The sequence below is a fragment of the Petromyzon marinus genome, chromosome 27, assembly GCF_048934315.1.
Source record: "Petromyzon marinus isolate PM22_M1 ecotype Great Lakes invasive population chromosome 27, UKy_Petmar_22M1.pri1.0, whole genome shotgun sequence".
Taxonomy (NCBI): domain Eukaryota; kingdom Metazoa; phylum Chordata; class Hyperoartia; order Petromyzontiformes; family Petromyzontidae; genus Petromyzon; species Petromyzon marinus.
In genome coordinates this window covers 6,636,099-6,652,987 of record NC_133693.1, presented here as the reverse complement: position 1 = coordinate 6,652,987, position 16,889 = coordinate 6,636,099, and the positions used below count along the sequence as shown (strand labels likewise).

The 16,889-nt window shown below is 48.0% G+C and overlaps 1 protein-coding gene across 5 annotated transcripts in view; it reads right to left on the bottom strand.

The window, feature by feature from the left end:
- Window positions 1-15,201: 15,201 nt before the first annotated feature.
- The window catches only part of LOC116946601 (cGMP-dependent protein kinase 1-like), a 38,948-nt gene continuing 37,260 nt past the window's right edge, over window positions 15,202-16,889 (bottom strand). For all 5 annotated transcript variants that reach the window (XM_032961661.2, XM_076070057.1, XM_076070059.1 and 2 more), the window contains one exon: window positions 15,202-16,609. In XM_032961661.2, the coding sequence (XP_032817552.2) occupies window positions 16,517-16,609 (93 nt within the window). In that variant the 3' untranslated portion in view covers window positions 15,202-16,516. The remainder of the gene's footprint in view (window positions 16,610-16,889) is intronic.

Here is a 16,889-nt window from a genome sequence, read left to right as displayed (position 1 = left end):
AGCGGCCTTCAGGTGAAGGGACGAGACTGTCTGGTAGGACAGCGCTGGAGTGAAAAAACACGTTCAGATCACGACCTTTAAGCTGTGTGAGAGGAAACAAAGCGCCTTGACAAAGGAATTAGCATATAATTTAGCATTGAAATGGCTGAGTGATTAGCTTGTGACTGGTCACAGAAATGGCTATGTTAAAAGTTAAAGCATACACATCCGCAGAGGCACCCCTTGACAAAGGAATTAGCATAGAATTTAGCATTGAAATAGCTAAGTTAAAGCATACACGTGACTTTACCGAAAGAACCAAAGAAGACATTATGACTCTTCAATAACAGCTCATAAGATCTGTGGCTATCACATGCAGTATTAAAGCATACACGTGACTTTACCAAAAGAACCAAAGAAGACATTATGACTCTTCAATAACAGCTCATAAGATCTGTGGCTATCACATGCAGTATTTTTTTTATAGAGCGTCATTCATGCGAATAGCAATCCCATAACGCAGTATACGTCTCAGCTGCTGCTCCCGGGTTCTACCTGAGCTGCTGCTCCCCGGGTCTGCCTGAGCTGCTGCTCCCTGGGTCTACCTGAGCTGCTGCTCCCTGTGGCTGCCTGAGCTGCTCCCTGGGTCTGCCTAAGCTGCTGCTTCCAGGGTCTACCTGAGCTGCTACTTCCGGGGCCTGCCTGAGCTGCTGCTCCCTTGAACTGCCTGAGCTGCTGCTCTCTGGGTCTCCCATAGCTACTGCTCCACGGATCTGTCTGTGCTGCTGCTCCCTGCAGCTGCCTGAGCTGCTGCTCCATGGGTCTGCCTGAGCTGCTGCTTCCAGGGCCTGCCTGAGCTGCTGTTCCCTGCATCTGCCTCAGCTGCTGCTCCCTGGGTCTACTTGAGCTGTTGCTCCCCGGGTCTGCCCGAGCTGCTGCTCCGTGCATCTGCCTGAGCAGCTATTCCCTAGCCTGCCTGAGCTGCTGCTCCCTGGGCTTGCCTGAGCTGCTGCTCCTTGGGTCTGCCTTAACTGCTGCTGCCTGGTTTGCTCAGAAACGCTCTCCGTTATCAAGGGGCCGAAGCTTCTGCAGGAAGCCCTCGACCATCTTGACCCGCTCCTTGAGGTTTTTACCCTTCACCTGCTTGATCAGGTTATTGCCCTGTTCGCGAAGATGCTCCTTTAGAGAACAAAAAGTGAAGTGTTAGGTCACATGTACGCTAGCGTAGAGAAATAGTAACGCACAAAGGTGTTCTTACAAACAGCAAGAACTTGAACGACTAGTCAACTTCGTGACCTGGAGCTGACCACCACCACAAACTCAAGCACACAGGCGAGAAGCCGTACATGTGCGACGAGTGCGGCAAGACATTACTCGCGCTCGGCCTACCTGTACGTTTTTCACTTGTGTGTTTAACTGTTGTGGATCTTTGTTATTTTAAAGATGGCAGTTCTGCTGTGTATTCTACTGCTGTCCCTCCTGGCCATATCTAATGCCAAACACAACTCCAGCACTGGCAGCCCTCGTTATTTCTTGTCCATACTTGATGCTCCATTCGCCACTACACCTGCTAGTGAAACAGCTTATAGCCACTTCTACACTCCATTATTGTATCCTTTTAAACCCTATCTCTATTCTATTACTTCACCAGCACTCCTTCCTAACTGCGTTCTGCTCTTAAAAATGTTGCCATATGCAAGCAGCTGCTATTCGTCCAAGGTTCGTCGCTCTTCATTCTTTCACAGAAAATACTTGCGCTAACTATTCTACTTTTCTTATTTCTGGGAGGTATTGAGCTTCACCCTGGCCCAAATGTAAAGAACTAATTTAATTCTGTAGATTTTTCTGGCAGAAAAGGTGTTGGTGTTCTACATGTCAACATCAGAGGGCTTGAGATTAAATTAAGTCAACTAAAACTAGAAGTGGCAAATCTGGACCCAGGCATTTTCTGCCTTACAGAAACATTTCTCACTCTGGCTATCAATGACTTGCAGATTACAATTGACAACTACAACCTTTTTCGAATTGACCGAGGGTCTAAAGGAGGTGGAATTGCCATATATGTTTGTAGTACTATTGCATGTTCACCAGCTCATTCCTTGCTAAAGAAATATTGCTTTGAAGGTCTAACTCTCAGAATCACTCTCCCTAAAAATCAACAGATTTTGGTAGTGTGCTGCTATAGACCACCTAGTGGTAAGGATGTTGAAGCTTGCAACGCACTGAGGAAGCTTCTTGGGGGCCTCCCTAAAGGTGTAATAATTTTAATGGGTGACCTGAATTGGAATTAGCTAAACCTGCTGGCCGTGGCCATACATTTTGCAGATGAATTTAACCTATTTCAATTAATAAATATCCCCACAAGACCCAACCTAAAAAATCCAGGACAGTCATCTCTGCTTGACGTCCTATTGACAAATGCCCTTCACAATTTTGCACTGACTGGTGTTCTGGGTAATAACCTTAGTGATCACTCCTTCATATTTGGGGTGAGATCATCAGCCAGACCCAAAGCCCCCCTAAATTGGTTGAGAAGCACTCCATAAGACACGTCAGCATTCAGGCATTTACGAATGATGTGCTTCACTCGGATACTGACAAGGTCTGTGATATCCCCAACCTGACTATGGCTTGGGAGACCTTCAGGTACACGTTTCTCCAAATTCTTAACAAACATGCTCCGTTGGTTAGATTTAAAACTAAAGGCAACCGCCCACCATGGTTTGATCCTTTGATTACTAAACTCGTGAAAACTAGGGACAAGGCTTGGGCATGTGCTCAGAAAAGTAATTTGGTCAATGACTGGCTAGAATACAGGATTTTAAGGAATAGATGCGTAAAAAAAATTCGGCATGCAAAAAATGCTTACTTTTCCTCCACTCTCCTGGAATCACATGGAAATGCCAGGATCTTATGGAAAACAATCAAATGTATCGAAAAGGCATCCAAAACAGATAATCTACCCATTGATCATAACCGAAATGGGGAATATTTTTCAGAGCCCCAAAAAATAGTTGGCAATTTTAACCTTCATTTTTCCAGAAGCTGGTGACCTTTTTGATAATGTATTGGGAGTCACCCCTACACATGCAAATTCCTACACCCCTGTCCAAACATTAAACAAATTTAGTTTCCAGCCAATCCACGAAAGTAATGTTCTGAAACAACTGTCCTGCCTCAAAGGATCCTCTACCAGAGCAGATAGTATTCCCGTCTTTGTTCTGATAACTGTTGGTCGCCTAATATACAAACCTATAGCCCATATTTTCAACCTGTCCATCAAAGAAGCATCAGTACCTCTAGAATGGTAACATTCCTATGTTCATCCACTTCACAAAGGGGGCCCTAAAGATCCAAATAACTACCGATCTATCTCAATTTTGCCCCCGTTGATGAATTTTTTTGAAAAATTATTGAACTACCAAATTAGCAGTTTTCTGTCCACCAACAATCTACTACATCTAAAACAATCTGGGTTCCGAAAAAAATTCAGCACCACATCTGCTGCATTAGACTCTCTGAATCACATTTACAGTAGCCTTGATAATAAGCAGTACTCCGGATGTCTTTTTTTTGACTTGTTCAAAGCCTTTGATACAGTCGACCACAACACCCTGCTTAGTAAACTAAGTTGCTTCAGTTTCTCCAAACACGCAGTAGAATGGTTAAAAAATTACCTCTCTTCTCACGCCCAAACTGTTCACAGATGGTTGGAGGTCAAACAGTGTTAAGATAGGATTCCACAGGGTTCCATCCTCGGCCCCCTCTTGTTCTCTCTTTATGTCAATGACTTGGGCACTGACCTGAATCATTCCAGGGTAAATCTTTTTGCAGATGGCACGATACTGATTACTGCTGGCCGCTCTCCGGATGACGTGATTGCTAAGCTCATAGGGTGATTTCAACAAACTACAACATCAGCTAGTTGCTCTTAAACTAGTCCTGAATACCTCCAAAACCAAGGTGCTATGCTTCTCACCAGAACTAAAGCAGGAAGTTATTTTTCCCCAATTATATTCCTTAAATCATCAACTAGAGCAAGTCAAGATCTATAAGTATCTTAGGGTCATCCTTGATTCAAAACTGAATTTTGAAGATCACATTGATTATATTGGTAAAAATACAAAAATGAAAATTGGTTTTCTGTATTGGCACTGCTTCCCCCCTATGTTCCGTTTGGAATTGATAAAAGCTACCATACTGCCTTTGCTTGATTACTGTGACATTGTATATAAATCAGCCCCCAGTACTGTACTGAAGAAGCTTGACTCAATTTATCACTCGGCCTTAAGATTTGCATTGAACTGCCCATGCAGGACCCACCACTGTGATCTCTATATTTGGTCAAACTTAACATCTCTTTATGTTCGACGGCTTGTGCATTAGATCGTATTTATTCACGATGTACTTACCAAAAAAATCCGCAGACTACCTGCTGGATCTCCTTTCTGTTTCGAAGAACAAATGTGACCTAAGGTCTTCACTCATTTACTAGCTTTACATTCCTTATTGCCGTACAAATACTGGAGAAAGGGCCTTTGCTATTGATGCCCCCAGGGCCTGGAATGCTATTGCCAATAAACTGCAACTGGAATCACTACCTATGAGATCTTCACTCAAAACTGCTCTAGAGGACTTGTACACCCCTAGCTGCCACTGCTATTCAGTGGCCTAAAATATTTCACTCCGGATGACCGCTGCAAAGTATGATCTTGTGTTTTGATTTAGTGTGCTGATCTTAAAAGGTGCATTGAAAATTTTTGATACTCCTACTGATGCTCCTGCTGTTGTGGAGTGACTCATGCAGCTAGCTATGTCGTTTATTGTGACCGGGAGCAAGTGAGGGCTTTACCATTCTGGCGAATTGCCCGATGATGCTGGATGTAATTACCAGCGAAACGTCGTACTCAAACTGTAAATGTTGTGGATTCACTCTTCAACACACCGGTGGGCTAAAGTTGTGAACTATTTGTCTTTTGTCAACGTGAAACTTTTTTGCTGATTGGCCGTGTCGGGTGGTGGAGGGTTATGACACATAAATAACGCGATCTAACCCCAAAACAATTATGAATAATATTGGTCGCGAAAGCCTACGTGTTAAATTGTCTTGTGGTTGTTGTTGTTGTTTGACTTGCATCCCACTGGGATTTTTGCACACAGCGTTGGTGTACGGTGCTTTTTCTGGAAGATTTTGCTTTTTCTCCTGTATTTTTTTAAGCATAGTCACTTTAAGATGTTTTTTGTTCATGTTTTTTTTTGTTGCGGTTGCACCTGATTCAAGAGCCGAATGGCTCACAGGGCTATACCAAATAAATGAAACTGAAATAAAAACTTGCATCCCTTCCAGCAACGTGTTCTGGCTAAGCCCACTTAACTTCAACAGAATGATGGCTCGAACGGAATGATGTTTAGATGTGTTTATATATGGGACTATTTTTTGCCAGTACGGTATAAAAATTATGAAAAATAAAAGGCTTCAACCTTTCCGGAAATAATACAGGAGGCGTTAAGATGTTCAAACACCAAATAGATACCTATTGCAATACATCAAGTCTGCATTAACCACACACCATGCTTGTGGTAAAACATGCAAACAAACATGCTTTGATAATAATGTACGCATCGTCCTTGAAACTGATTGGCCTACACCAGAGATGACCGCATTCATGGCCTTGCCTCGGCAGTGTTAGACCAGAGAACAGCACAAAGGAAATGCAAATATTAAAGCATGGATAGCTCGGGATGAGCAGTTGTATCTATGGGACCACGTTTTGCACTCTTCTACTGGAGGTGATCAGGAACAAACGCTATTTTAATGCCTCAAATTCAGCCCTGCTTATGCTCTTTAATGTAAGCACCGAGGGCCATGAAGTACATACATTGGATTTCATGCACGATATTTAAGGGGATGCAGTAGCTGAGGACATTCTGTTCCGACACTTCTCGAACACGAAAACCGCTTGGGGAATGTTCAGTTGTGCTGCGTGGCTCCGTAGACGGCAAAGGAATATCTTGGGATCGCATGGTTGGCTTCTGTACAAGAGGTTGGAGCATCCTCTTGTACAGAAGGAGGACTGCGCACCTTGGCAAGGAGTGTTGCTCCGTCTGCTGTTTGGACGCACTGCGATATTCGTAGAGAACTCGCAGTTACAGAACCAAGCACAGAACTTGGGAGATAATGAAGCCGTTCTTGTCAGTTGTGAACTGCATTAAAACCCCATTCATGTGTGAAGACGTGAGGGTCTGGTTATGATGTGTTGTTGTTGTTCTCATACCAAGGCACGTTGGTTGTCAAAATGAAGGGTGGTTTTTGACTCGCGGAATGAGCTGCTCACATTTGCGATGGACGTCGAATATATGGAACTAGCTGTACCCGGCATAACATAGGCCCATCTAGAAGATCTGAAATAAAGAATCACCCTTTTTTGAACTTATATTTTCCATTATGAGACCTCCTTTGCCAGAAACAAGATATAGGAATAGGTTTTACCCTTTTAACTGGCACAAAAACTGACACCTTTATTCAAGGCATCATGTTTGCAATGACCACAACACAAGCAGTCAAAATGCAAACAAAAGAACCAACTCTGATAATAATATGCACTGTCCTTGAATTTGATTGGTCCACACCCGGGACAGCTTTTCTTAGAGCCTAGTCTCTTCTGGTCCAACACCAATGGAGACTAGGCTCTAAGAAAAGCTGTCTCGGGTGTGGACCAATCAAATTCAAGGACAGTGCATATTATTATCAGAGTTGTCTTTTTTTTGTTTGCATTTTGACTGCTTGTGTTGTGGTCATTGCAAACATGATGCCTTGAATAAAGGTGTCAGTTTTTGTGCCAGTTAAAAGGGTAAAACCTATTCCTTTATATTTTCCAATCAAAGATTTATCTAAAGAGAGATAGAAGATAGATAAAAGATAATATATTAAATAAAAGATATATAAAAGATAATAATACAATTTCACTATTAAATTTAATATATACAAATGTAATCGTTTTCGGAGCCAAAGCAGAGGATCCAGAAACACCGTCTCAGAGTTGAAGTAGACGATCCAGGAACCGGAAATCAGCCGAGTTGTTGCAGACATCCTTATATAGATGTAAGGGTATCATAAGCAACCCTTCGCACAATATCATAAGTTAGTGTGGGGGCTGAAAGCCACCTCCCCGTTCCCCGTGAGCAGGCAAGGTGCGACGTCCACCCCCTCCGCTCCCCCCTCCTCGGCTACTTCTCGCCAGGCCCCCGCCGATCGGGTGATCCCCCCCCCCGCACCAGCGCCCTCTCTGAGGGACATGGCTAAGTGGCTGGCTCACCACCGCCCGGAGTTATCCCACACACTCCCACATACACCACCACTAATGCGGAGGTGACTGCGTGCACGTGCGTGACCGTGCAGGCGCACGTTGCCCACCATGGCTAGCGCTAAAAATAGCCGTATGAATATGCACGCGCCGCTCCTCCTCGTGGCTAAGCCCTAATCCGCGTGCCCGCAATGCTAATGTAAACTGAAAAGAAACGGCGGCTGTATGAATATGCACACCCCCCCCCCCCCCCCCCCGGATAAGCCTTAATCCGTGGGGTACCACTACTGATGCTACACGAAAAGAAGGAGATGACCTGCGCCAGGACGCTGGGTGCACGTCTCGCCGTTAAGGCTATTTCTACTGTGTAAACGCGCTGCGTAAACGACACCGGCTCTGTGTGCTGCAGTAAATGCACCTCACGCGCACGCTCAAATCACTCGCAAACCGTCCCGGTCGTAGAGATGGTAATCTATGCGCAAACGGCAGGGAGTGGATTTAGCGCACCCCGACCCCCACCTTAATCACTCACGCGGCACAGCAGGTGCGCGTTTCCTACACTCTCGAACGAAAACCCGCATAAACAATGACGGTCGTATAGATGGGAATAGAGCCGCACCTCACACACAAACCCCGCGCCGACACCCTGCAGCCCCGCGCTCCCTCTCTCATGCACCCCGCACGCAGTCGCTCCACTCAAAAATCACAGACACCACGCTGAAGTTCACCCACACACACAGAAATCACACTACACCGATCTTCTGAACTGAAGTGTATTAATGGCGCGTCTACAGAAAACCCTGTGCGTTCCCGGAGTAAATATTCTACGAGCAGCGCCTAGCCTATCCCTATTCAATCCCTGGGTGTACCCCCACTCTACTTTTCACCTCGCAGATGCACTAACGGTGTCCCACGGACGCTGTGGGAGTCGGAGGGACAAGGATCTGAGAGGTCTCTGCCTGGGGTCAAGTCGTAGCAGCACTCGCTAGCATCTCCCGGACGCTGCAAGCGGCTGGGAGTCGAACCGGGCGGCTGAACAGCTGGAGGAGAACTGCTTAACGTTTTTCTGCTCACTCCTTCGGAATCCAAAGATCCAGGGTCACGTGGTGTTATCCTGTGCGGCCAATTGGGTGCCTACCTTTTGATTTTAAACCTATGCCCCGCCCCTACCTGGAGCGTTGCTTCCCATTACGCCTCGATCCATTGTCTATGCACCCGTCCTCCCCACCCCGGACTCAACCGGTTTTATCGGGGTGGCCGTCCCGCGGAATACACATCTGCAGTGGGACTAGGAATTTTCCTCCCACCTCGTCTGCGCTTCCCGCGTAATATCCCCCCCCCCCCCCCACCCCTGGCTCCTTCCCGGTGCTGTGTCTCATTGCGGTTAGCCCAGTGAGCTTCGTTGTGCCCATACAATTTAAAGCCAATTCACGGGGGCCGTAATGGAATTTGGCCTGGAGGGGGGGGGGGGTCAGCCAATCTCCTGGCACTGGGAAACCGTGAGGAGACACAACAGGGATTAGTTTAGAGGGGCCAGGGAGAGAGGTGGGGGGGGGGGGGGCAAGATGACGGCCGAGACTGGGAGCTGCACGTGGCATATAAAGAGAGCACTTCCTGGTGTGTTGAGTCTCCTTGTTCCTCCTTCCTCCCGGCGTGTGTGTGTGTTTTTGGTGTGCGACGCACACACTCAGTCGGAGATTAGGTAGTTGGAGGAGGCCCTATCTCTCTATTTATCCGTCCACACCAACTCCGGCCTGCTCTATCTCGACCACACTGCCGTACAGCCCAGTCTAGACACAACCCTGTCTGTGTTGCACCGACGGCGTGGACCGAGACAGCCAACTACTGTCCGGCCGCGCAATGATCGGGTGAAGGCGGCAGCGATGAAGGCGGCGACGATGACAGTGACGACGGGACAAGTCCACACCCAGAACCAGCAGCCCGGAGCTCTCGCTCTCCGCTGCTTATATTCCCCTCGGCGCGGCCTGGCTCTGCCCTAGCCGCGCCTCCCTTCTCGAACCCACCAGGGGCCTCCCAATGAGGTCTACCGTGACCCTTGCCCCAGTTCCTCCGCCCTGCCGGCACACCCATGTATATGTTCAACGGTGTGTGCGCTGTCCACCGCAGTTTCTGCTGCTGGCCAGCAGTCGGCGCTGCGTCACTACAGATGCATGGAACGTTGTTGGCTTTCTCTGTGATCAGCAGAACATGTGTCTCCCTGCCTACGCGACTGACGTATTTAGGAAACAAAATGAAACGATTACGCAAGGATACAACGCGAGCATCGTTCACACGAGTTGATTGAATCAACGACATTTCGTGGGGTATTTCTGGAAGACGAAATCTGTCAGGAGTTTAAGGTTATGGCCTCTTCACTCAACATTCAAACATTTCTTGTCTCACAGTGAAAATTACCAGCGCCCCACTCAGGCGACGACTGGACCACCCTCCTGCCACCTGGAGGTACACTAAGCAATCTTTCCGCCCCCCCGACAGAGTTTGATTGAGAAATCGAACAGTTCATTGATATTTCACGGAACACACATTCCTGAGCTCCTATTCCGGAACATTGGCTTACTGCGAGGAAAGGAAAAACCCAGAATTCTCGACACGTGCCTTGATAACGATTGTGCCCTACGCAAGTGCGTACACACACGCGCGCGTGTGTTTGTGTATGTTAAGCCGAGTTCAGCGCACTTGAACGCATTGAGTCCCATCGAGTACAGATCAACTTTGGATGTTGCAGCTGAGATTTAGGCTTGCAATGTCAACCATGCCGCCTGGTTTTGAGAAGCCCTGCTGTCAAATGTTTCAAGGCCACGTGTCTCCTCACTGTGACCTGGCGAGCCCATCAAATCATTACGTCACCATTTCTGACTATAGACGTACGTTCATATTAGTTCTACAATGCCGAAACGTAAACAAAATTAATACCGTGCAAGATATTACTTTACTTAATTGACACGCTTTTTTGTCGTGGCCATTGCCGGGGTTGTAGGAATTTCCTTGGTGTTAAAATGGGGTCATATTGGAAGTAAGTTTGGGAAGTGTTGCTCTATCCCATACAGACAGAACTTGTGGTGTCCACATCGTTTGCTGTTCCACCTTTTTCACTGCAGGCCAGGGTTAGGGTACCTCCTGAACGACACACACGAGAAGGGAGTTTCCCAACGTTTGTACGATCCACCAATCCACTCCCCGCCTCAACAGTGACGGATTATAGGTGTCCGCAGTCGCCACACAATAACCTGGCTCGGTTGAAGAAACGCATCAACTCTTTTATCGATCGGAACTTGGAAAACACCGCTTTGTTGCACGTTTTGGGGGCCTGTGCTTTCCGCAACATTTCCCTCCCCCCCCCCCCCCCCACGGGAATGTAACGGACGCATTCCGATTGCACCGTTAACAAATTCCTTCGTCCCACCCCCGACCGACCCGCCAGGGCGATGAGCTCATCACCGAGTGTCACGATGACAGCCGAGATTGGACCTTCGCCACCATGGTACGGTGTGGGTGGGCCCCGAGGCCGGGCCGGGCCACTATCGCACCGTGCGACACGACAACCCCCAAACCATTCTGCATTTGTCTTTTTTTTGGTGGCGCATACCTGTACGAGTATTAATTATATTATCAATGTTTACGTTTTTATAAGGCGCAGCAGACCCAACAAAAGGCTTCAGGAATAATAATAATACAGTATTTGATATAATTTTTTCGTCAAAAATGTTCTCCAGGACAAAGACCGCTATAACGAAAAAGCGTTATATGGGGTCGCGATAAGCGAGGTCTGCCTTTATCTTTTATCATCCATATGTATGGAGCGCCATCTCATACCACACACGTTTACATCAACAAATGTTGTAAACACAATAAATATATTTTAAAAATGAATAAAACATTAAAACAATCATAAGGTGCCAGAATAAAAACAGAAGGCTACATTACAGAAATAGGCCTGAAGTGTCAGAGTTGCAGAGCCTGAACACAGGGAGCAAGCTCTCTGTTTCTCGCGAGCCTTTCGCTAAGGAATGCAAAGCAGGGCCACTTTGACAGTGCTGTAATCTGGCACTGTGGAGGCAGCAGGAGTTGGTGGATCACACAAACGTTGTGAAACTCCCTTCCTCTGGGCGTCGAGGAGGTGCTATACCCTTGCTCGCTAGAAGGCGGCACAGCAAATTGTGGACTAGATGTCGCGTGTCCCTGCCCTACGGGATAGAGCGTTGCCCTCTCACACACATAGGTTTCCGCCCACGTCCATGAACGCTCAATAATTGGTTGAAAACGTCTTAATATGTCGGGGACAGCAGAGCTTGGGGCAATCCTTGGTAGCACTGGCAAACCACCCAGCTGCTGGCTTCCAGCTCGAGTCCGTGGTTTCACCGAGATTGCGAGATGCAGTTTGCGTGAACCGTGACGCTGCGTATCAAACTTACGCGTTATTTCCTGGCCAAATAAAGGACATTGGCCGATCTTCCACCGTTCGGTTTTTTTTTTAACAGGGGGGGTTAGGCACCCAGGAGGAGATGTGCCTCGGCTTCATCTACTACTACCCCAAGGTGAACGTGTCGCGATGCCTCAGCATCTATGACATAACGGAGGTGGTGCCCGCCTTCGGGATACACCGTCTCCCCGTGAGCACTTTCGTCATCATCAGCATCATCGGCAGCAGCATGAGCAACCTGATTGTCATCATAATTAGCAGAGGCGGCAGAAGTGGCGGTGACAGCAGCAGTGGCATTTTCGTCATGAGCAGCATTTTTATCAGCAGAAACAGTGGCATAATTATAATCATCAGCAGTGGCATAATCGTCATCAGCAGCATGCATAATCATTACAAGCATTTGCAGCAGCAGGCTTACCATTATGGCAGCAGCTTCATTATTATTATCAGCAGTGGAAAATGCTTCACAGCAGTAATGCAGTGGCTACATGTTATCATGCAACGTGTGATTCAGTGAAGACAATAACGATGGCATTGATATTCATAATGTCAATGAAGATGGTGGTGATGATAATGTTGAAGATGATGGTGACAGTGATAATAATATCGATCGTGATTTGTTGTTGGTACAGTATAACGCTCTCCTATGCGTCTCAGAGCACTTTACATCTCTTTCAACACAATTGAAAAGGCACCCCCCCCCCCCAGTGGCAGCTGTCCCTGTGTGGCACGAGGCGACTTGGCACTTGGCCTCCAAACGGGGGCATTCGTCTGCCCCCAGGTTGGAGCGAAGATTGTCACTGAATGTGGAATTCCAGTCGATTATTTGCCGGGCAATTTTTGTTCGAATTTGGCAACATTTTTGATGCTGCAAATGCATGTAGAACTTCCTTCGCACCGTACGTAGCAATCCGTGCTAAATCGGAGGTGCGGGAAGATGTCGCAGCTGATGCCGATGACAAAGGCGTCCTCTGCCCGCCTCGCAGTAGCTACCCACACCCGATCATAACCCCCGAGGCGGACAAGGGGAAGCCGATCTTCTTCATCTACGACAAGGTGAACTTGGGCGGGGCAGACGATCCGCCCCGTGGAAAAAGCGGCGTGCACGGCCAGGCGGCACGCGGTGCACGCGGCCCCGGTGAGACGAGCGCGGCGACTCGACGCTCGTATGGCGGGGGCAGGGGAATGGGAGGCGGGGGGGGGGTGTAAACCACGCTCCCGTTTTTATACGAGCCACGCGATATTTTATTCGTCGTGAAGCCCATCAATGGGGCCATTTCGAACGTCGCTCCAGGCGTCGCTCAGTTATCCGGGCCTCCTGGATAGGCACGGTCCAGCATCGTCAAGCGCGAAGAACCAGAAGCAGCCCCAGGTTGAGCGTGGGCGTTCCCTTTGGTGATCCCTGTATGCTCGGGTTTGCCCAAATGTGGCCAGGCAGGGCTAGATTCAAGTGTCTTTGCCCCCCCCCGTCCCCCCTCACGGGCATTCTCCTGCTTGCAAATACCGTGGTCAAAGTCTGCAAAATTCCAAACCCAATAACGCCTCCTGATAGCAGATTAGTGCCCATTTACAGTCCGGTGCTGCGTAAACTGGCGTCCATTGCAAGGCACGCGGACCACTGGCAGGCCCTGGTGGCCTTTCGTGCAGCTCCTGGTAACACGCAAATATCAAAACACCCCGTCGCGCGGGCTCAAACTCCCAACCGTTTCAAATGTATGGCTGCCCTCACACTGATGTCTTATCGGCAAAAAGTGCCCCCCCCCCCTCTGAAAATTAGTGAAGAACACCAGCGTAAACATCGTTTTGCACAGGGATAACTGCCACTGGGAGGGGGGGGGGGGATCCCCGAGACTAGACTGCAGCAGGGCTTTGTAATTGTTCATATAAGACGTGCGGTGCTTTGAGTTGCTGAGGCATCTAAGCAAATCCTTATCTATAACCAGGCCCAAAAAAAATAATGCTTAGCTTCCGAGACCGAATGCGATCTGGGGCCATCGGGATGCTGCTGTTCTTGTGGTAACTCCCTAATATCCCCTCCCTTCTCTTGTCTCCCCCACTGTCTGCACACCTCCGCAGTTCGGGTTCGAGTCCTTTCCCGAGCAGCGAATTGCCGAGATCCCTGCCGATCCTACGCTGCTGCGTTCGCCCACGGCGGCCTGGGAACCCGGCCACACGTGGTGCCGCTGCTGCTGCTGCTTTGAGCTGCGGGTGGCGCCGCGAGCAACAAAAGCAAAGGGCAAGCGAGTGAAGAGGCCACCAGCCAATCGGAGACTGACGCTACTTCTAAACCTGTGGCGCTCATAACCTTTAGCGCTGCCTTGCACCCCTTTGGTTCTCATTTGTTTTTTAAAAAAAGGGTTATGTTACTAAATACGTAGGTTTGTGTTTCGATTATTTACCTTCTAAGAAAATCTGGCCATGTCTCGCATCCCCAGAAAGGGCATCTCGCACCCCCAAGGGGTTGCGTGCACCCCAGGTTATGAACCACTGCTCTAAACTCTTCTAAACTTTTTTCATTTTACCAGGTAAGGCCCACTGAGCTGTATAGCTCTTTGCTGGATGATGGCCTCCCTACGCCACGTTGGTTATGAGGGTTCGTTTGACCATACTTCGCCACGCTGGTCCGTGCGGGTTAGTGAAGTGGACTGGGCAAGAATTGGCTCCGACATCGCTTCCCCCATGTCCTCCCTGCCCTCTCATCAGCCCCGACGTCCACATTCAATCCTCCACCTCTACTCAACTTCCGTGATGTCCCACTCAGCCGATCCAAACATTTCCGTGTACCACCCAGCCCCCCCATGCCTGGTGATAAAACGCATTCACGTCTCTCTCTCTCTAAATACCAGGAATGCAAATGTATTGATATTCCCGGAACATCATTTATTTTTTTAAACGCAGCTGTACGGTTTTTTTTCGAGAGGCGGAAACATTTAGATCTTAGCGTTTGGGGAAGTTCAATCAGGTTAGTTTACCTAACTTCATTTTTTTACATTAAAAAACACAAGTAAAATTCATGTAGATTTGAAGTTTTCGTGACTGCAGGGAGCCATACTCTTTGGTTTTTTCGGTAAAGTCACGTAGGTATAAAATAAAATAAATTAAATCACGACGTTTCGGGCGCAACACTCATGCTTGCTTCACACATGCATGCAACACACACACTCCACACACTCATGCATGCTCCACACACACACACATTCATGCATGCTACACACACACATACTCCACACACTCATGCATGCCACACACACACACTCCACACACTCATGCATGCCACACATACACACATTCATGCATGCTACACACACACATACTCCACACACTCATGCATGCTATACATACATACACACATTCATGCATGCTACACACACACTCCATACACTCATGCATGCTCCACACACACTCCACACATACTTCACACACACACGCAACTGATTCTTTTGTGAAGATATATTTTTTTAATCTTGGAAACTCTAATACCATCAATCATATTTATTTGCAGCACTGTGTTGAAGTGTTACATTCTCAATCATAATAATAAGACCAACTTGTGTGCAATAACTGTACCGTTCACATCGTTAACGCGTCAACATTCGATTAAGATACTAAACCTACCATTATGTACGTCACCTGTGTACGCAATTTAAACCATAAAAATACTAATTCTGCACAGGGGAGTGAGTTTTGCTTGCGCCGAATCGATGCTACCGAAAAATGACGCACTCCCAGAAGGCCTCGGGGCCTCGTGCATCTTACAAAGAAATATTGTTTTTTTATTTCAAAATTTTATTTTCTACGCAAAGAGACGTGTGAAAGAAACTACCGTCTGCTGATCTCTTCCGTTAATATTCTCCACAAACGAAAATCTAACACTCATTTTCTCTGTAGGCCTAAGAACAAAGGATCCCTCGTACAGCCTCTAGACTGTTGGGGCAAGTGCTGTCAGTCAACGAGCACCTGTTTAGGCTGGCAGCGCACGCGAGGGGGCGGTGTGGACAACACCACGCCTATCCGCCTTTGTCTCCCCCAGTGCCGATATATACAGGTAAGACAACAGGTATACTATTAAGGCTGAGTCGACCTAGGAGCGGCCGAGGACAGTTGTTTACTACTCGCCATTGATGGTGATCATGGCTCGGAACTGAACTCGGGTGTCTTGATTCCGTGGTGCAGTATGCGAACCACTGCACCACCGTTTCCCGAGCACACACTAAGATATACCCACGCATACACACAAAGACAAAGGCCCCTCCCACCTTAACAGACTGTTGAGACAAGTTCTGCTAGCGAGCACCTTCGAAGGCCGGCACGGCACACGAGGGCATGGGTGGCCAGCACTACTCCCGGCAACCTTTGACCTTTGTCTCCGAGATATACACAGGCATACGAGGAGACACATACAGATACAATCATACACATATACAGACGTACACTTGCACATTTGTAAAAAGACAAGATCCCCGTAGAGTGTCGGAACAGACTGTTAGAGCATGTGCTTTATATGAGCACCTATTAAGGTTGATAACGGCACACCACAGGGTGGGTGGCCAGCACCACGCCCAGCTGCCTTTGGCTCTCCAGCGGTGCTATTTACACACGCCGGGTACTCATCTAAGGCTGAGTCGACTTAGGGGAGGGCACAGGACCAGCTCCGATATTCTTCACCAATGTCGGCCACGTGCGAGAAACGAACTCGGGTCGCCGTTGTTTCTCAGCACGGTGCGCTAACCACTGCGCCTTGTACACACGTAGACACGCACGGACGCACGCACGCGTGGAGATATGCATCGTCTTAAGTGCACAGGTCGATGTCCCATCCGGAGAGTTCGTCTGGTGGCTCCTGCGAGTCGCGGGGCAGGCGGTCAAAGTTGACGTAAGGGGAACCCTGCAACGACATCAACGCTTGACAGTTGGCAGTGCTGAGATCACCGCAGATATGAAACTAAATTCAACTGTACACTTTTTTTATTTTAGCAGGTAAGACCCACTGAGCTGTTATATGGCTATTTTTTGTCAGAAGCGACCTGGCCACAAATCATAGCTCAACAAAGTGGATCAACACGTGGAAATGTTTCACAGCCAAATGCTCTAAACGCGTGGTGACGTTGATTCTAAATGTGGAGAGAAAACCCGGAGGACCCGGAGAAAAGTCCACGCAACCACAG